Source organism: Nestor notabilis, unplaced genomic scaffold (assembly GCF_000696875.1).
Source record: "Nestor notabilis isolate BGI_N333 unplaced genomic scaffold, ASM69687v1 scaffold21425, whole genome shotgun sequence".
In the NCBI taxonomy this organism is placed as follows: domain Eukaryota; kingdom Metazoa; phylum Chordata; class Aves; order Psittaciformes; family Psittacidae; genus Nestor; species Nestor notabilis.
This window is the reverse complement of record NW_009930154.1, coordinates 37,980-59,093: the sequence shown is the minus strand read 5'-3', so window position 1 is coordinate 59,093 and position 21,114 is coordinate 37,980. Positions and strand designations below refer to the sequence as shown.

The 21,114-nt window shown below is 40.7% G+C and overlaps 1 protein-coding gene across 1 annotated transcript in view; it reads right to left on the bottom strand.

Moving 5' to 3' along the window:
- Positions 1-19,918, bottom strand: part of LOC104406338 (ena/VASP-like protein) — a gene marked incomplete at its 3' end in the record, with an annotated part of 60,339 nt that extends 40,421 nt beyond the window's left edge. The window contains exons 1-2 of the mRNA XM_010015285.1: positions 19,756-19,918; positions 12,153-12,330 (exon numbers count right to left, since the gene is read on the bottom strand). Coding sequence (XP_010013587.1) covers positions 12,153-12,330; positions 19,756-19,890 — 313 coding nt within the window. The remainder of the gene's footprint in view (positions 1-12,152; positions 12,331-19,755) is intronic.
- Positions 19,919-21,114: the final 1,196 nt, after the last annotated feature.

Genomic DNA, 21,114 nt, shown 5'->3' with positions numbered 1-21,114 from the left:
TCTATTGTCTATATGGCTAGCTCCCTCCCACCTCCTCATTCCTTACCTCCACACTCTTTCAGGAGAAACCAGATACGAATGTCAGATTGAGACATCCTACACTTCTCCCAGTTCTCCCAGCATATGTCTCTAGCTGTCAAACCTTTAGATGGCAACTTTCTCACATGGCCAATGCACATATTGTTAGTTCAAATACTAATACAACAGGTTTATCCCTAAAAATGTTTTATTTGCAATAATTCATTGCATTCCTTCCAGAAAGCCATTTAGAACAGTTACACTAATTTGCTTAAACAACATTATACAAGAGTGCACTTGCAGATGACAAATCACGGCTCATTGCCATCTACTACAAACAACTGATTCTAAAATATCTGCTTTACGAAACACACTGGGATTGTCTCTCTTGCACTGTCTCCTGGGCAGTACTTTAGTAGCCCACAGCCTCCATGTGTGATGCAGTTTTACAGCTGCGCTTCTGTTTAACTCCTGCAGTTGACAGTGGGGGCATGTTTTGGAAAAGCACCACTAATCCAGCTTTTTCCCCAGCTTCCTCACAGCAGCATTCTGCCAACTTGCAGAACACCACTAGAAAATCAGAAGAATTAAATTTGTATTTCCCTTCGCTCCTTCTCATGTCCTTTGAGTCTTGTATAAGATCAGAATTAAAAGAACTTCCATACATTGAATTATGCATGGTCTTAGAGTCAAATAAAGTTATGTTCCCATTGTAAAAGTGTGATAGTCCACTGATTATGCATTCAAATATAATACCCTTGGTATCTATTGCCTGGATGGTTGTGGTACATAAGGCCTCTGTAATCACTGGCCTCAAATTCCCTCCTATACAGAGCTGAAACAATCTGCCTTTCCCATAATCTGGGTACCTGTTTTTGCAAAGTACAAAATTTGGTTAATTATATTGCTGGGATAGGATGCCATTAGTACTGTAATAGTTCCTTCATGGACTCCTCTGTCAATGCATATTCCCCTCTCTTACTGGACCTTCAGATGAGAAGCAATGGTGAATCAGGGTGCTCAGTGCTTACCTGCAGACCAGAAGAAAATTGCCTTTGAGGCTTGTCATTGCTTAAGCTAAGGGAAGGTACTAGTATATGTTCTTGTTTATGGAAATGGTGAAGCTTTTCTTCTGTCTCCATAAAGGAGGGAGAGAGACATAAAAAAGGAAGAAAGGACTCAGAGGAATGCACTGGAAATGGGATCAAAAAGCACTGAGTAGTTCCAGTGAACTCAGCACATGGAACTGGGGTATCCCTCACAGGGTATCAGTCCTACTGACTATGAAATATCAGCTCTCTGGCCCATGTATAAGGACTAGTTTCCAGCCAACATCTTCTAGTCTGGCAGTCATGGGTGCTTTCTCAGAGGATTCAGAAGTGTTTGGTTAAATCACAGATACCTGCAGCAGACACACAGAGGGTGTTCACTGCTTCAGAGACTAGTGAAGAAATGGAGCACTGCTTTTCAGACACACAGAGGAGGGTGCTTCTTCACATGTCCAAGCCAGGGTGAAAGAGCAGGCGTTGAGCAGGTACTTGTGCCAACAAAGGCAATGCTGCTGGAAGGCCATCATGCACCCCACCAACCAGAACTGAGAGCAGAGTCACCAGTCCTGAATTTTATTTTGATTGGGCGCTAAACTGTCACCTCAGTGAGATTCTGGGGAAATTAAGAAAAGCACAAGATGGGTGCCTTATGAAAGAGTCAATATTGGAAAATTGGGCTTATTTAAGCACTTGATTCTCTCCCTTAGCATAGACTATAGGCTTGCAAGAAAATAATGCAAAACCAGTACAGTAAGTAATTATTGTTAATTTCCTTCCATTTAGAGAATAAATAAGCTTGATTTTCTCCCTCACATTGCTGTGCCTGCAGTATCTACCCTTATTACTGTGCTGTGTAGCACAGATGATGTACACAGTTTTCAGGCTCTGCACTAACCAGCAGAGGGAGTCCCTGGAAACCAGCAGTGGAGGGAATGGAATTAAAACTGATGTTTTCTGTAGAGCACTCTGGAATACTAATGAAGACCAACAGATAAAGCAATCCATGCAAATCAGATCGATGGTGATTGCTTTGCAGGGTTTGTCTTTTTTATCAGTAGAATCGGAACAGATTTTTAAATGCAGCTTCAAGAGCTGAATCACACTGCCTTCCCCTTGCTGTGCAGCTGAGCACGTATGAGTGCAAAGGCTAGGCGCTTCATGAACTGAAATCACCTATTAGCAGGTTACTTCCTTCCTGAACTGCAGCACAATCCAAGATTGTTCCATTTTATCACAGTTGTGGACTGCTCCCTGCTGTGTCACAGGGACTGTGCGGCTTGTAGGAGCCAGCGGCACAGGAGTACATCCACACTCTCCACCTCTAGGTGATCCATCCTTGCTCCATGGAGTGGAAAGAAAACTATACAATTATTGTAAACGAGATGCCTAGCATTTACATGGCTGAAGTTCAATTAAATGAATCCTACTTTCAGCTGCATTGCTTCATTAGAATTAACTGGAGAAGTTACAGCAGTCATTGCTATAAGGGTCTGAGATGCTGCTTGTAGAATGCCACACAACCTAGAGGTTTTGGGTCCCTGGCAGTGAAAAATGAGATGCTGGATGACCGCATGGAGTCATCTAAGCAGGCAATTAATAGACTTTGTGTGAGCTCCCAGGGATTACCAGCCAGCAGCAGAAGCTGCTCTACATGCTTTGCTGGCAGCAGCATATGGCGATTCACTCGGTAGGTTGGAAGCAGACTTTCCCCTCAGCTGAGCCTGCCTCCGGAGAGGGCTGCAGAGCTGCGTCCTCCCTTCTCAGCTGCACCACTGGCTGTGCCCACTCAGTTCTCTGGTCCTAAATACTGTGTATTTTGACCAGGGACACGTTTTTATCAAATGTTGTTCATACAGTGTACTATGGCACATAATGAAAGCAGAGTTTAAAAACAAAATTCAAGACACTATCAATTTTACTTTGATCACATGTTAAAAATCCTCCCAACTCAGCAACTTATTCCTGACTTCTACTTATATACGTGTGAATTCCTTGCCGAGTTCACCCCTGGTATAAAATCCAAAAATTTGATTCTAGGAAGACCTTTTGTTTGCAGAGCTCAGGCAGTTGAAGTGATAATCTGATGTGCATTGCTTGTGTGAACACACTCATAAGGACACGCACAACACACATGTATCCCTGTGAGTTCTCACTAACTTTCCCAGGGAAATCCATGCAGCATCATGAAAAATACAGCTTATATGCATTATTTTCCACGTCCCTAATTTACTATTATTAAACGAGAGATTTAATTATTATTGCCATTACAAATCAATTATAGCATAATTAAGAGTAATTAATCCATTCATTAGAAAGTTTGGGAGAGTATCATAGCAAAATTTTCATGAACTACAGAAGGGTTCTTAGCAGCAGTCCTTTACAGTCAGTAATGAAAAGAAGAAGAAAAATAGGCTGAATTTTGCCTAGAGCTGATGTGATAAAGACACTTAAAATGTGTAACCGACTGTCCCAGGAGCATCTGTTACTGTTCCTTGGCCACACACAGAGCCCAGCCCAGGTACAAACCCCTGTACTACAGATGCCCACCTCTACTATCATTAATAGGATGACTGTGGTCACACAATTACTACTTGTTTGGAGTGGGATCACAGCTAAGGGAGTGTATGAATTATTGTGTAGAGACAAACTATTATAAGGTCTGGCTCTTAGCTAGGATCCTGGGAAGTCTACTAAATAAAAAAAAACCAACCAAGTTTATTGCCAGTTCAGCAACTAATAACCCAAACCAATCTTAATCTCTACACATTTGGGTATCTCATCTCAAGTTAATCACTGGTATAAATTAGCTAATACCCAAAAATTAGCATAGGGTACCAATGAATAGCATAAGTAAGGGAGAGGACTAAGACTAGAATTAGATATTATTGTCCTTATCAGAAGGCACCATTTCTGCAAGATGACTTAAAATGAATACAACATGCATTCCTGTGTTATGTGTATTTGGATACTTTTTAATGCAGTAGAAAGCTTCAGATGTCACTTTCCATACAATCTCTTAGAAGTTTCTATAGTATACTTTTCAGAAAATAAAGTGTATTTGGAGGACCACAGTGCCATCGTAAAAACCAATCTGGTTTAGCTGCTTCAGGTTAGAAGTGCCTATCAGTAGTTGTCACTCTTTGCACGTCTGGATCTGTGTAACTACCATCACAGCACAACACCTGGTCATTTTTTTCTTTTAAGAATGAGGGAATCCCTTACAGAATTTAAAATAGTTCATTTATTTTCAATATTCTTTCTCCTCTTTTCTTCTAGTGAGAAAAATTGCACAGAATGCTCTTTCAACTTATTCTGTGACATTATATATTATGAACTATACCAATATTCAACTTTAAGAATGGTGTGAATCAAACTGAATAGTGAGGTGAGATGTCCATGTACGTACAGAGGTACTAACAGAGCACTGTTCTGTGTGGAATTACAGCACCTCTAACTCATGTATGGTCTGAAAAGGAAGACAAACTGCCTTACAAAAACAATTCTTGTTCTGACACAAATGAAGTCATGTAACTTTAAAGACTACCCCAAGACACCAAATATCAAAGCACTTTAAGAATGACAGAAAATGAACACAAAATGGAAAGAAGGTTTGTTAAAAAATCAAATCTCTTCCAAGAAGCAATTTCTCTTTCACTGGAAGAAATCAGATGCCCAATCAATAAATAAATGTCCCATAGACTATTAATGTTGAGCAAAACAAAATGTACTGAGACTCAACAAGCCAAAGTATGGCATTGGAAAAGGTAAAGGGAAAAATACTGTTCTCCTCACAAAAAGCCATTTGCTTTTCATATGCTTCAGGTTTCTGAAGAGCTGTGGCAGAGACTGAGGGCTCATGCAGGAGGTAAGAAGGCAGGCTGGGGTGTATATGCACCCCTTTGCTCATTGCCTGCACAGGTCAGAGGGGCAGAGTCAGGCACAGTTTCAGAAAAAGAGGGTTTGAGGGCAACAGTGCTAGGGAATCTCACTAGCAAAAGTCTTCACTCTCCGTATGCACAAGACTCTCTTCAATCTCTCAACAATTCTCCCCGCACAGTTTTCTTCCTGAAGCGGTTTTCATTTAGTGGAAAAAAATTCAGCAAAGCAAAAAAAATCAGCGAGAGACTCAAGAGCTACTTGATTTGTTATGCTCTTCAAAGAACAGAGGCACCTTTTGTTGCTCCAGACATGCAACAGCGGCTCCGGCACTGCTGCTGCTCTAAGCAGGGGTGTAACAGAAAAATCAGAAAAATGGCTAAGATGTGTACAAGCAACGTGCCATGGGTTTTTATTAGCATAACACTGGGAGAACACTTCACTGCCCTGGAAAACTTTCTGCTGTGGATCCTGTCCATTGGAGGGATTGAAAAACTGATTCGAAAAAAATGATGCCTACTTCTACAGAGCAGAATAATTAAGTAATAGCTTGAGACTTCCTGACAGATTAATAATAGGAATGATATTTACAGTTCTAACACTGAAAGGAGTTTGTAATCTCAGTTTATCTATTCACGAGTGAAGCAATTCACCTCCTGTGCTCCAGTCAGCCTGGTGTCACGCTAACGTGTAATATCAACAAGTTTTACTCACTGCTTCTTCTGGCTGGGACAGCTTCATCCCATTCTGGTTTTAAACATGTTTCTCTTAATGTAAACTCAACTTAATGAAGCGTGCCCAGGTTCTTAGAAATGTCATATATCCACCTCAGGAAACCCAAGTTAACCTGTGACGAAGGCACTGAGTCGTTTTGCAGGCAAGGGAGGTTTGCAAGAAAAGAGCCCATAATTCCAGGAGAAGTGTTGGTTGATTTGGAAACACGGGCAGTGGGCTTTTTTGAGGACTGTCTTCCTCACTGACTGGCACATTAAGAGCCTTGGGAGCATGACACAACAAGTGATACTATGGCCTGAGCTGATGTTTTTCAGCTGGGTCACAAGGGACTTATGCCCTCAGAGGGTCAGGCAGAGGGGGATGCGCTGAGCACGTGGCAGGGATTCACACCTAGTTTGCTGAGTAACAGCTCATGTCTGTCCAGTTTTCAAGGAAAGAAATTTATTCCTATAGTAAGCAATACACTAAAAGATTATTTATAAGTCAAGTGGATTTTTTCTGTAACAGTTCCAGTGATAAAGCAATGCAGAAGATGAACCGAAAAAACTCATAATCTTACTTGAATTTTCCCTCCCTCTTCATTGACTTACAAAGCGCAGCAAGTTAGATCAGAAACTGCCCTATCTGCAGAGCATTTCTGAGCAACCAAAGTTTATATTGAAACTGGAGTAGGCATAAGGCTGGAAAAACTGTGAAATTCATTTCTCTAAACCTTTCTCTGGTGCTTTTGGAATATGTCAGCTGGGAAAGATTTATTCCCCCAGGAAAGCTTCTTTGTTTTCTAAAGAAGCAAAAGCTTTTCGTACTTTTAACATGCACCCAATTAACCGTTGCCTGTGGCTTGCTATTTTGGCTAGCGCTAGGTGTCTGACCACATGGATCATATTTACACTAGTAAGTTTAAACATTTGTTATTTACAACTTCTCTAAGCCTGCATTATAAATAGGACGAACTTCTGGGATGATCTGGTTAAAAGACCTGCAGCAGAATGGCATGTTTACAGTCCTGCATTGCCTACACAGTTACACAAGTCTTTAAATACTATTAGCACGCTTAAAAATACAACATCCACAGAATATACCACCTTAGTGGTTTATAATCTGCACCAACACACCTGACAGTGTGGGAAATGAGTCTACAGCGGAGTATGTGAGGCGCCTTGCATGCAGCACAGATCTCTTTACACCAGCACGGTTTTGGAACCAGCTGGCTGCAAGTGGGCATTGTGTTCTGTGATGGGTCCCCTCTATTATTGATGAGTTATTTTATGTATTATGCAGTACTGTAATGAAGATGCAGTCTTTTGTCTTCCCACATTGTGTCCTCTGTGGTGCTGGGAAGTCTTGGGGCAATATCATCAAATAAAACAGTCACCGCACTGTCGAAGATGAATGCAGCTGACTGACTTTCCCAGCAGTTACACTTTAGTGCCACTGAATACCGAGAGATGTGGGACTAGATGGAAAAATTCTAAAGAAAAATGAACAGACTATAACATCCCAAAATTATAAAAGAAATGTGTAGACTTTAATCTGAAATCCAGTGCACCATAACCTCCACGCACAGCTTGCACTGACACAAACCTTGCAAACGCTTAGGGCATCTAACTTAGAGAGCTAACGTATGCTATATGCTGCCAGTTTATCTGCTGTTTGATGAATCAATGCTTTATTCTTCTATTTCTCCCCTTATTTTGGAGGGCTCAAAGTGTTTTCCAAGGATTTTCTCCCAGCAGTACAGAAATGCAGTCACTTCTGGGTGAGAATAAGTGCAGAATGTCTGAAGGAATGGAAAAAGATCTCAAACTCTGAAGAACTTAATCAAATCCACCTATGGGAAAAGGGGGTTGGAGAAATACATGTCAAGTAATTCACAAGGGTGGAAAAGAAAAGCCAACAGATTTGCTAATCAGAAGAAGAGGAGTGAGGAGCAATCCTGAGTGCCAGAACAACCTCCCTGTAGTTAAAGCTGGGTCTGTGAAGCCCTGTGCCAGAAAGCATGGGGCTGAACTCTGCACCCTCCATGACCTACATGTCTGTATTACTTGGCCTGTAAGCCAGAACATGAAAATGGCTATCTTACACAGAAAAAAAAAAATAATCACTATTCATTTTCTTCAAACCTCTCTCCTACTATTTCATCCTTGCCTCCAACTTCTCCCTTCTTAGTCAGAGAAGACAGCTGACCTCTTTAACCAACTCTGCAGCAATAAGGCTTTCTAGCATGTAGTATTTACATTTTAAATTATGGGGTTTTTTGCACTGCAAGTCGACAATAACTATCCAAGTCCCCAGGGCAAAGACATTAAAAGAAAAGCAAAAGTCCATGCTATGTTATATTCACTATGCCATAAACAGCATTTACCAGTAGGTTGTATAGATCAGACTATCACATCTTCTCCAAGAGACACCAAGCCTGTAAGCCATGGAAGCTCAAGATGTCCTCAGAGCTCATCATGCCAAGCCATGAAGTCAAACCACTGCCTCCTTCTGTGGCATGGAACCATACAAGTGCTGTAGGAGTCCAGCAGGGAAGCAAGGACAGTGTCTGAAGTGAGCAAATAAGGAAGGGAAGAAATGAACCCATTCCTTTGCCTGTCCCTAGCGATCCAGGAAGCAAGAAAGGAGAGAAAATAGTGTCAGCTTCCCCATCAGGGAAGCGTAACCCCTCACTGGCAGAAGCACGGAGTGTGTATAGACTCTGTTAAGCCCCACAGAAAGAGTTACCTTCATCACGGGCACCAACGGCTTTTCTACAGAATTATGCCAGGGAAGAACTTGCCCACTTTAGCTTACTGATTTCCTCACCTTATGTCCTACTCCAATAACCATGCTGTGCTGCCACAGGTCATTGCATTCATTAAATCTAAGAGGATATAAGCCCTGAAGAACATGAAGAACATGAACCTTGTCTGCTTACCAAACATCCAACAGCCTGAGGGCAGGATCTGTTCAAAATGCCCTTCCCACAGTATCAAGAAGGGGTGATGCTGTCCCTAGTATAACCTGGCTGCAGGTGACAAGGTAAACTGGTGACGGTCCTTGCATCAGGTAACTTACACTGATAAAAGGTCTGGCTTCACAAAGTGGACACGTGTGAAAGAAAAGCAATTTAATGGTAATTTGTCATATTAATGGTCTTACTAAATGACACACACCATTAAAGAACCATAAGCAAGAGACTGGTAATGACCAAGTCAATGTTATCATTTGCTCTCATTTTACAGGCTGGCTCTTGTAAAGGAGAACAGATTAAAGAGACTTACAAGGAAATCAAAGTTATTTGGCATATAAACAAGCTGGCAGGTAAACAATTGTGATTCAGTGAGGCAAGTGTCGACCTTCAAAGGAAAAGGATGGTGCACATTTGTACTATTTCTTGTTAGTCTTATTTTATCTCATTTTAGAATAACCTTAACATGATTGTTAACATCATTACAAAGCACAAGACTGAGCTGAGTATGTGTTTAGCTCCTGCACAGCAGGGCTTGCTTCACCCTACCCTGAGGACGCATACTGGGAGAGGCTCCCATCACAGCACTGAGAACTTGGCCACACGTAATATGGCCAGCCCTCCCCATGGGTAAGAGTATGAGTTCATCCACTGCAGAAATACAACTACACACCAAGTTGAGACTACAGCTTTTTTCCCAACTTTCTCAAACTTTGGGATATCAGACTGCTGGGAAGAATCCCTCCCAGGAATGATCTTGACACGCAACCCAGGAACACAGGCTGGATATAGGATCTGATTCAGCCATTTAACCGTAGGCATTTAACAGAGTACTCAGTTTAGTTTTCACTAGTGCCCCATGTAATCAGCACAGAAAGATCAGCACCTGCAGTGAATGATCTCGGATATCGTAGTTTCTTGTAAGGAAGTGGGACAGTAACAGTAATTCTCAATGCTAGTTCGTAACTCTATATTCATTTGAAGTGACTCATTCGTTTGAAAGTCAGCATGGCCTAAAAATTATTTCCAGCTCCCCAAAACATGGACTGCTATAATTTCTTTTAAACTAATTAAGCTTAAGGCACCATTCAAAAACCCACACCACTGCTCTGCAACTGAGACTAGTTATTTTCCAAATGTTATAGAACCCTGACTCCACGTCTGCTGAAGATACGATGCAGTCTCAGATATTCTGCTGTAGCCTACCATGATTAATTTTAGTCTATGCAAATGGGTGGTAGAATGAAAGGAGAAGCAGTCATGGAAGCCAGAATCTGTATCCAACTATGGGAAGATTAGCAGTACCTAACACAATAATATCTCAGCAGGGAATATATGAAACAAGTAAACATTAGAAATAGCACATCCCAAATAGTGCATGTAGCGTATCCCAGTCTGTAGAGCTAGCAGATAGATAGGGGATTCTGTACTACGAATGTGCCAGAGGGAACCTCTATTTAACTCTCTGAGTTTGATTGAGGGTTTTATTAGTGTGTAAGCTGTTCTGTGCGTACAAAAGCACTCCTTAAAGCGCCCATCCATCTGCATAAGCACACGAGCAACTTTAATACATGGGTGCGTAGATATAGTAAATACTTTCTTCCCTAATGATTTTTCCATGTGAAAAAGCAAACCTTAATGCACCATGTAGGCAGCAGAATGGATGAAGTATGCAGGTAGTGGCAGTGCCTGAAAAAATATATGGATATGTGTGTTTGTGTGAATTCCTATTTACATTAATTCATGCCCACAATAGCTTATGGTCTGTATGAGCCTAGAAAAGCAGATCTCAAAAAACATTTTATACCTTATATCTGCTACATACTTTTGCTGTCAACTCGCATGCTGACATCATTGCAATAACCGGGCAATTTACGAGGATATAAAGGTTCTCAGTATAATCTATTCTCAATGTGTAGCTAATATGATTTTAAAGATAAATATTTTTATAAATAAATTTTATTTATACAATTGATAAATATTAATACTTTGTGAATTTGCTTTATAGAATTAGAGGTTTTTTTAAAAAAAAAAACAAAAGCCAAAATTCCCTTTAAACCAAATCTCAGTTTTCCAGAAGCTCAGCTGTTAAGACTGGGACAGCTCTCAATCTTTGAAATTTTTAACACTTTATATGTGAGAGAAAAGGGGTTGTTAAAGACTGAATGTTTATATGACCCCTTTTTTTTTTCTAGTAAGAGAGAAAGTAGGAAATGTTTCCATCTGAGCCCCACTTCACTTTTGTCCATGTGACAACTACAAGCTTTAAATGCAAGCTCTTCAGCATAGGCTAGATCTTATGTCTGTAAAGCATCTAACATACTTTGGTGTGTAAATGAATATCCCCAAAAATGCAAATTATCATGTACTTTATATTCATAACAAAATCTAACAGGCTTTTCAAGTACTCAAAAATACTTTCTTAAAAATACCTGTTGTTTTTCACTAGGAGTAGGTAACATAACTAAAGTATCCACTTTAAGATAGTTTCTTTTGTTTTTAGCCTAAGTGCAAAAAATTCTTATTTTGACACTTCAAAGGGAAAATAGGGCTGTGGTGTGTATTTTACAGGAAAAAGGACATCACACAGGATTCTCTTCCCAGCCCGGGAGCTGCAGAGAGGTCATAGGTGTGTAACTGAGGACAGAACTTAATCCAGATACTGCAGACCAGAAACTGGTTTCCACTGAGAAACCAGGACTTTATTCTGGGCCTTCATCAAGCTACTGCAACAACAATTTCAGAGAACAGTAAACTTCACCACAAACTTCAACTACAATCAATGTGGTACTTAGGAACAACATCAGTCAGAGTACAAACCTTTGCATTTTACCTTATGAAATAGCCGAGATGCCGCACACTCCTCTTTTTGAATGCCAGCTCACAAGAGCCACTGGCTGTAGCTAACACAGAACACATTGGAAATACCAGCTCCAAGTCCTACCTTACAGGTGCCTTTGGTGAGGCACTGAAATAGGTTGCCCAAGTCATGAATGCTCCAACCCTGGAGGTGTTCAAGGCCAGGCTGGACAGAGCCTTGGGCGACATAGTTTAGTGTGTGGTGTCCCTGCTCATGGCAGGGGGGTTGGAACTAGATGATCTTAAGGTCTTTTCCAACCCTAACTATTCTGTGATTCTATGATTCTATAAAATGTTGCTAATTTAACTCTAGGTGCTATTTATTGAAAGCTGTATTCTGCTATCTTACATGTAACACAATGCACATGGAGATACACATAAAACAGTGGGCTACCTGCCTGCTGAGGCATTCCCGAACAACTACTGATTTCCTATTGTGAGTTAAGGCCATGAAAAATTGGAAGGGAGGTGCAAAACCTGAACATATGTACAATTCATACCACAGCAAATGCTGATGAAAAGGCTGTCTACCAGAGACCAACTTTTTTATTATAACGTGTTTATAATGGCATACTATGCAAGACAACTGTGCCAGGGGTGATTGATAACAAGCATTGTAAAATGTCACAGATTAATAAAGAGCATAGTGGCTGCTAACTCACCTCCATCTTGTGAGTTCATGATATTCAGAGCAAACAGCATTGCATTGGAGAACGTGGTGGCCTCTTCTTTGCTCGCAAAATTCAAGCCATAGACCTGCCGTGCGTCGCGCCATTGATGAAAGGTAGGTGTTGCTTGATTGTACTTCAATCCTTTCACAATTGAGTAATTAATCACTACCTGTGATTTGAAACAGAGGAGCGAAAATTAAAAACAGTTCTGTCTTCAGTGGAGAAAACCCCAGCCCTTTGGTAAAGGTTAATTAAATTGGTAGAGGCAATTCGTATGGTAGCCCCTACACAGCTGTATGGTAAGGCAGTCTGTGTTTCGATGACAGAAGACCCACATCTGGGGGTGAGATTTACAACAATTCAATTCAGCCTCAGGAACTTGCAAGCTAGTTTTGCAAAATCTATTACCTGACTGTGTTTTCTACAGCACCTCTGCAGGGTACAGCTGTGCAAATACTGCAGACAGATGTCAGCAGCCAGTGCCAGCAGCTGTTGCCTTCTTTTGGAGTATGATCATGCACAATTGTCAGAAAAAGGGCCAGAAAGAGCTCTTGGCACTAATCCTGCTATACAGCAGATAAATGTTCGCCTCATTGCACCAGCTCTGCTTTTCTCCTCACAAGCGTCTGATCACCACCATCTTATGATGAGAGATTTTTTTTTCCTCAAATCAGATAGACCATGACAAAACTAGAAAACAAAGTATTTCCTCTCACACCTTTTTCCTTAGTGTACATGCTATTAATTCCAGGTAAGAGGTGACTGAGATAGAAGGATGTTTCTGCATGTTTTGATTTAATCTGCTAAATACAATGCCCTGATTATCCTTGGGCAAGGCACATGGGACGCCTGGGATCTGACCAGAAACCCCCAATGCAGAAAGCCTAAGCTGCTCTAGCTGAAGGTGGAGAGGAAGAAGTGTCCACTGCACCACTAATAATCCACAAGGACCCACAGCAGAGACAGCACCCCCAAGATACCCCTCTGTGGACTGACAAGGGCACTCTGTTGTGATGCAAATTTAAGAAACAAAATGCCAACAGAAGGGATCATAATTATTCTCATAAACAGGCACAGAGCACTTGAAAACCGAGAAGAAATAGGAAATGGAGGCTACCTCTTCTTCAGCCAACACAGGCTGGGGGCAGAAGCGAATCAGGGGCAGAGGAACATAAAATTAGGAGCAGGGAGAGTCTGAAGTTCATTATTCAAACACAGCAAATCTGGTTTTCAGTATCTGAGACTGTCTCTACAAATGGAGTTATTTTGACTGGAGTTTTATCAAAGCCAGAACAGTCACACAATTTCTGGTCCTTGCTGAAAGCCAATCAATGGAAATCTAACTAGTTTGTATGGCTCATCTGTAAACTAGCCAGGCTGGACAGCGGTATTAGGAGGAGGAAGTAGAGGTAGGCAGGATTAGGAAGAGGGACCTTTATGCACACTGTCAGGGAGCTCATTCTTACTGCAAATCTTACCATCCTGGACTTGGTAAGATGGGAGCAGAAACTGAAGACAAAGGAACAGAGAGCCAGTAATAAATGAATGAATGCTATACACAGTATTTACTGTTACAGGTGGATCACACACACCAAAAAACTTACCAATACACCATTTTTGCAGTCTGATTGACCAGTACTTTGGAAAGTTTTCTGTTAGTACGATTATTGCATTCAAAAACCTCCAACATATTTATTTTAACAATATTTTTGCTAGATGACTGATAATTCTTCTCAATTATAAAAGCTAGTTTTAAAACTAATTTCAAAGATGAATGACTCCTAGCTCTGAGTTTTGACTTCCCAGTGGATTGCTAATTTAGATTAGCAGAAAAAACATCAGACAAACACCTAATACAAAAGGAGCAAATTGTTCTTCACACATTCCTGTTTTTGAAGGATGATGTTGTCTCATTGATAGAGTTAATATGTTTGATAACTATACTAGATTAATATATAAAAAATATAGAAACCAGCAACAAAGCCACTACACTAGTAAATAATTACAGATAAACTATTTCTATAATGTATTCACTTACTTACCTGAGCCAGCATTAAACAGTGACAGCAGATAGTCTTTGAATATTTGGTCTAGCTTTAGGTATAAATTATCCTGATGGTTATTGAACATCCAAGTATCTGGTCCAAGTGTTGCTCTCAAACTTATTAAGTCCCCATGTAAATGAACTGGGCAGCAATCGGACCTACACTGGGATTTTTTTTGTGACATTTCATGGAGAAATTCCTGACCTGTGACCCAAAGGGAGATGCACAGCAGTCTATATTTGGTACACAGGTTCCTAACAGTTGGCCCCCTGAAAGTGGGAAGCGTATTGCCAGCATGCTGCATGGAAAGCCACCCACACCAAACAGAATGACATGGAAACCACCTTGCTCTGGTCACTGAGCAAAGCTATAAACTCTCTCTTACAGCTGACAACTTAGATAGCCCTTTTCTCTTAAAAAATAGTGACATCACCCCCGTTCTAACACTGAACACTGGGAGAGCCTGGATCAATGTTGCTCACAATCCAAAGATCTTTGGAGCATCAGGTAGATTCATGCCCAGATTACTAACCCAACGGTTTTAATGCATTTTTAAGTCTTCCAACCATTTCTGAGTAGCTTAAGCAAGGGAAGGCACAGCTAGTATCTTTGAGGAAATGTTTAGAAAGACTGTGAGCTTCTACCAGGCTTCGCAAAGTAAGTATTTCTCACCTACTAAGAGAATCTTCTGTTTCAATGGACAGCACTATTAAAGTTCAAAGAGCACAAACGGTGCAGTGCAGTTTTATAATGAAAAACAAAAATTGTACAAGTCTATGCCAAAAACCGTTTGATAGCAGTCAGCTAAACTGTTCAAAATTTCTTTCCTAGAACACCAGCTCAAGGAACTGAGAGAATCCACTCTCTTCTGAGGGTTTGATCCCTTCGGTTTAATAGAGACAGAATTTGAGTATTGACCTTCAGTAATCATCAGGATGCCTACACATGTAATGCCTTGTTTTCAAACTTAAAACAGAGAGTTTAAAAACGGGAAATGAAACATAAAATAGCCAGAATCTCCGTTGGCTAATGCTTCTAGAAAACAGGAAGAAGAGGAGGGCTTCTTCTGCTGTTGTTAAGAATGAATTCACAACAGTATCTCATACAGATGGCATGGAGACTCTGCAAGGCACATGATGATAAATAAGTGCTTCAGAACAGTAATTAAAATAAAGAAGGTCTCCCTATTTGGATCACAGGAGGGTTTTTACAGGTGTTTCTCAGGGATCTTTACTCTAAAGCTTCGTATGTTAGCACGATAGCATCTGCCATGCTGAGCAGACCAACAATTCATCTGTTAATCTTCAGCCGTAATCTGTAGTAGATGAATTGGGAAAATTTACTGGAAATCTTGCAGAAATAAGTAATGGATTTGTCTACAACAAACACTTATTCCTATAATCTTCACCCACAGTTTGTCTTAAAAGATGAAACATGACATTTTATGTGCCTTTTTTTTTTACTTTTCCAACCCCTTTTACTATTTTCTATCCTGAAACACAGTAGTCTCATTACTGATAGAAATGTCTGCGTTGTTTTGAAACCTATTAAATTCTGGATTTCAATGGTCTTGCATGGTGATGAGTTTTACCAACCAGTTGTGCACAGTATTAATATGTTGACAGCTTTCAATGTTCCCATCAGTATAATGTTAAAAAAGATTTGCTTCACTTCCACTCGGTACTATCCTTCACCCTTTCATCTCAGTTTCAAATGCAGGCTCTCTGGGACCAGCAGGGAATTTTGGGATCTATTAAAAAGCTCAAAACCAAGAAGCCCTTCACTTTGACTGCAGCCTATAGACTGCTGAGTTTTAAGTTGTCAGCAGCAATGATGGTGGTGGTTGACAGGACCCACAAGAATGGGGCTAGAAGGGATCATGTGGGCCTCAGGTATGCATGTGAGGTGTAACCACAACCAAGATCACGAGAAGAGCTCTCACACAAGCCTTACCACTCATGCTCTTGTTTACTGAACTGGAACAAGTCATTTGCCTGTTTCTCCAGAGCATGAAATGGCTCAGAGGTTTGTTACAAGCTTGGGGCCTGCTGCACTGCCAAGGGTCAGACTCCTCTCATGGGGAGCAGTGTTATGGCTGCTAAAACAGGGAAGATATGGTGCAGCAGCTAAAACCTGCTACAGATAATGCCAGATTCTTTATTTCTGTAAGCAGGCCCAAACCTGACCAACTTCTGATAAGTCACAGCAGTGATTAATTGGTTCTTTATTTTTCAAAAATGTGGTTTAGTTTATACCCCAAGAATGCTGCCCCTGTTTCAGTTTTGGCTTCAGCTCAAATGCAAAATGTCCTACCTTCCCCAAGGCCCTGTTTTTACATTCACTTCTCAGCCACATCAAGACACCAAACCCTCCGGAGGAGGTATGATTCACTTCTGACTTGCACCCTCCCCCCCGCCTATTTGTTCAGCACATGCCTTTCGGTGATGAGATCATGCTGAGCTGAAGGCACTTGATGTAAAACCCTAATTTAACCCCTCAGTTGATCCGGACTCTGAACTGGGGAGGCACTGCTTGTCAGTTAGGCCATAAAGATGGGCCACTTGCATGTTTTTAGTTTTGTGAACTTCTTGCGTGATGACTGCAGCTTCACCTTTACAACAGGCAAGGTTACAAGTACAGCTGGCAAGTTGCAGCATGCGGGTGGTGAATCATTTGCTTGAGACTGTTGGGCTTCGAGAAAATGAAGGCTGCAAGGAAACATCAAAGCTCATGATATGAAATGACTGTAGCACTGATCTGGCCTTAGCTTCAAACCACTTCTGGCCTCTGTGGCTACTTCAAAGCTTCAAAAGTCTATTTCTGGTTTTCTGAAGATTATCATCCATGTCAGCATGAGTCTATGCAAATGTGCACATTTGTGCAGAGCAGGAAAGGGAATTCATGTACCACTGGTCTGTAACAGCACTGCTGTTGCATGCAAGCACACGATGAGAATGTCACCCACACACATAAGGAGAACAAGGGATTGGGTGGCCACTTCCTGGTGGTGAGAATGACGCTCAAGTTCTACCACTCTGAAAACCATGTATTTCTTTGCAGTGCACTTTTTAGACACCGTCAGCTAGAGAAGAAGATAAACACAGATAAGGTAAGCAGAATGTGAAGACAGTATCATAAACTCCAACACGTGCACCAAAAAAAAGGCACAGAAAGGCAGCTAGTCAAAGACAACAAAAGGAGTTTGCAGAAAAAGGTATGTGGGGGGAAAAAAAAAGAGATGAAAGTTCAAGAGTGGGGTGTAATATAAACTAACAAAAATTAAAAGGGAGACATTAAAGACAGGCAAGGGTGAAGTAATGAAGATTACTCTAGTCTGCACCTTGCCAAACAGTATGAAGAGTATGTAATAAAACTTAAAATTGTTCCTCCATGGTATTGTTGTGTTACATATTTTAAACTAGTTGCTCAACTCTTGAAAATCTGTGTAGCTTCATTATATGCCAAATCACACGATTGGTCCTTTTCAGAAAAATACAGCTTTCCTGGCAAAGCAACAGCTTCTTCTGAAACCTCATTTTCAGTGTGATTTAGCACAACCTGAGAGCAAGCACAAAATAGCTTGCACAGAGAATTATTTTAACTTAAATTCATTTTTGTTCTCATTAAATGCAAATACCTAGCAAGCTTATGGTTCCATGTGAGACTCATATAAAATATATCAAGTTCTGATTCTTGAGACTTTCAGAATGTTCCTTATAATATTACTATGCTATGCCATCTTGAATTCATGATACTGGGGTTTTTTTGCAATCATATTTAAGGTGTATACTTTCTTTTAGACAGTTTTAAGTAACTAAGATAAACTGTTTGTTCGAGACAGGAATTTTAGTCCTTAAAGTCTAGAAAAAAATATTGTTTCCTTCTGAATTGAGATGATTTTTAGATGGCATGCAGCCTCTTCATAAGTAGGAATGTTTGCAAGCAAATGTAATGTTACATTTAGCGCAAAACATGTTTGAAGTACAGATCAAGATTTGATTTTTTAATATATCCCACTTTTAAAATTGTATACTTTGATTAAGACAGACCTCTGCTGCATAGTATCTCTTACATATATATGTGGACTCCATGACTTTTGCTTCTTTTACACTGGCTAGTCAGACCCGTCTTAGACTGTAGTCACATGAAAATCATTTACATTCACCTGCTGGCTATGTAAAATGAACAGCTAGCATGGCCTGTTACAAAGCAGTACTGGCTTTCACAACTCACTAAGCAGCCACTGTATTTCATTTATTGCTCAAAATATTTTCTATTTTTGAAATGGGACTACATTAATATACTGCCTCTACTGACAAGGATAAAAGCAGTGGCAAAAAATATAGCAGATGTTTCAAAAGTGCACTGCAAGGATCTGAAAACCCATGTGCTCAGAATCCCCACCTATTCTGATTTTCCTTTCTCAAAATGATGACTGGGTATATGGAGAGCATAGCAGTCAGTAACACTTCCAGTAAGCACCATAACTTTTCGGTTGGCCCAAGCACCATTACAGCTGAGGGACATCACCTGCATTTTCATGAGCCGATGGGTCAATTCAATATGTGTGGCAGGTGGTAGTGCCCTGGCTCCAGCTCGCTTGGCTTGCCCTGCCCCTGCCTGTCTCACACTGATGGCAGTGCTCATCACACCTTCCCAGGAAACCCACTCTCTGAACTAACAGGAAATCAGCTGCCCATTGTTCTCTGATTCTTCTGCCAGGTTGAGGGCTCGAGGTGAACACAAGAGGCAGGCAGCCAGGCCAGGCTGTGCCGTCACCGCTGTACCAGCCCCGAGCCGACATGCAGAGGGAGTCCCTGACTCCGACATCTCTGCTCTAAAATGCAAATGGCGCTATGTATAGCACTGCTACTCCACTGCAATTCAGTGTCTAACTATGTCTTTTGGTTACAGAGCTTCTGGTGGCACATACTGCCCAGCAAACCTGCAAGCCAGGCTGCTCAGAGCCATGCCATGGCAGCCCCTGGCTGAGCACAGTGCTTTGGTGGCTGAGGGGGGCCTGATCCCAGTTCTGCTAATCTAAATCCCATATAACTCCTTTAATGCCTAATGAGGCCTCGCAGACTTAGGCTGCTATAAATCAGATCACAGTGTGCACCTAGGATTTTAAAATGCATTACAAGGAACTAATTGCTTATCACAGCAATGTAACAATCACACTTTATGAGACTGCAGTACAGGACAATTGTTTTTTTCTTTTATGGAACAAAACCAGAGCAGAAAGTAAGTTAGGTGGAGTTGAGAGCAAAACCTGCAGAATGAAATAAGACTCATTTCACAAGCAAAAATGGAGGGGGAATAGAATTAAAATCTCCAGCATATACTGTAAGTTCTGTTTGCAAAAAAGAACCAGTAAATTGTGATATTCTGTGTGCAAAATCTATACAAAATGTGAATAAGTGCTGTAAACAGACTCATAGGCACCTTGCAGGGAACAGGAAATGTTGCTAGACTGCATTAAGCATAGAACTGATGTTATGAAATGAGATCAAAGGTTAATTTACAGGAAACTCAATACGGTTACTCACTTGCTGATCTTGCAGTTTAACTCCAACTACTCTGAAGGTGTTAGTGGCCGTGTTGTGGTATATGTTGATTCTGCTGAATCCCTGCTGTCCAGGTTTGATTGGCACCCATTTCTTACTGGTATCGTCATAGACCATAACTGAAGCTCGGGCTTGGCAAATACTCTGTTCACTGGAGAGCAAAAATAACAAAATCAGGAAAAAAAACCCAGTGAATTTGCTGTATACTACTGAAAACATCTAAAGGAAAAGAAACCAACAGAAATTATCACAACTGCTTACAACATATGTTTCATAAGAGATCTGCTAATCCTTTGAGTGCAATCTCTCTGCTAAAGCTGGCTTGTATGTGTTCATAGACTTAAAAAACCTCCAGTATGCTGCTGTTTTGAACTGATGATCTATTTTATATAAAAATATTAGGCCCTGAGGAATAACCTGTATCACATAAACGTTATGAAAACTGTCCAAGAGTACGAATGCTCCATTTATTTTATGTGCCTATTGGCAAGGGAAGCCTTTTGCATTTGCGTGAAAACTTAGCAATATTTTACAGCTTACTGAAAAAATAAACACGACATCCACAGCTGAGTTACACATTCAAAACTGGAAGCAAGCAGACCTTGAACCAAAAGCCATGTTAGGTAAACTGAAGAAATCAATTACGTTAATCCAGCTAACGCCTAATACCCAGACACACTGACGCACTTAGAAGTCCCAGAATACACAGTGCAAAACACACAGGAACTCTTTTTTCCTTCATCCCAGTAGCAAAGAAAGTGGGAAAGGGGTATCCACAAATGCCTGCATTATTTTGTATAGCATTAATAACTATTTTTCTTCTGGTGATTCACAGAAATTCATCAGTTCTTTACCTCTTGCTTGCACATTCATGACAAACACACCTATACTTGATTAATGCTAAAACACACCCTGCATGTGCAAGAAATGCCACTGGCAAATACTGTTGAGCTGACATGTCAGTATGGATCAGGATTTCAAATTCCCACTCTCCTGACTTCCCAGCCACTTTTCTTATACTAAAGGATATAGGAGTTCCTTATACAAGAGAAAAAATGAATCCTGGAGACTTTGGAGATTTGAGATCTTCAAATATAACAGGGATTTTCAACAAGCAAATAGTGCATCTTAGGGCTAAAGAAAACTGTTAAGATTTATGACCTGCAAAAATCATGACCATCCTATTAACATATATATTTACATACACCTCCCTTCCTTAGCCCAAGCCATATTAAATCATTTTCAGCAATGCAATGTCAAGCGGTAATCCGCTTTGCACAAAAATCCCTTTTTTCCCCTCTCTTGTATATATGTCTTTGTTTTGGTTTTGCCTCAGTAATG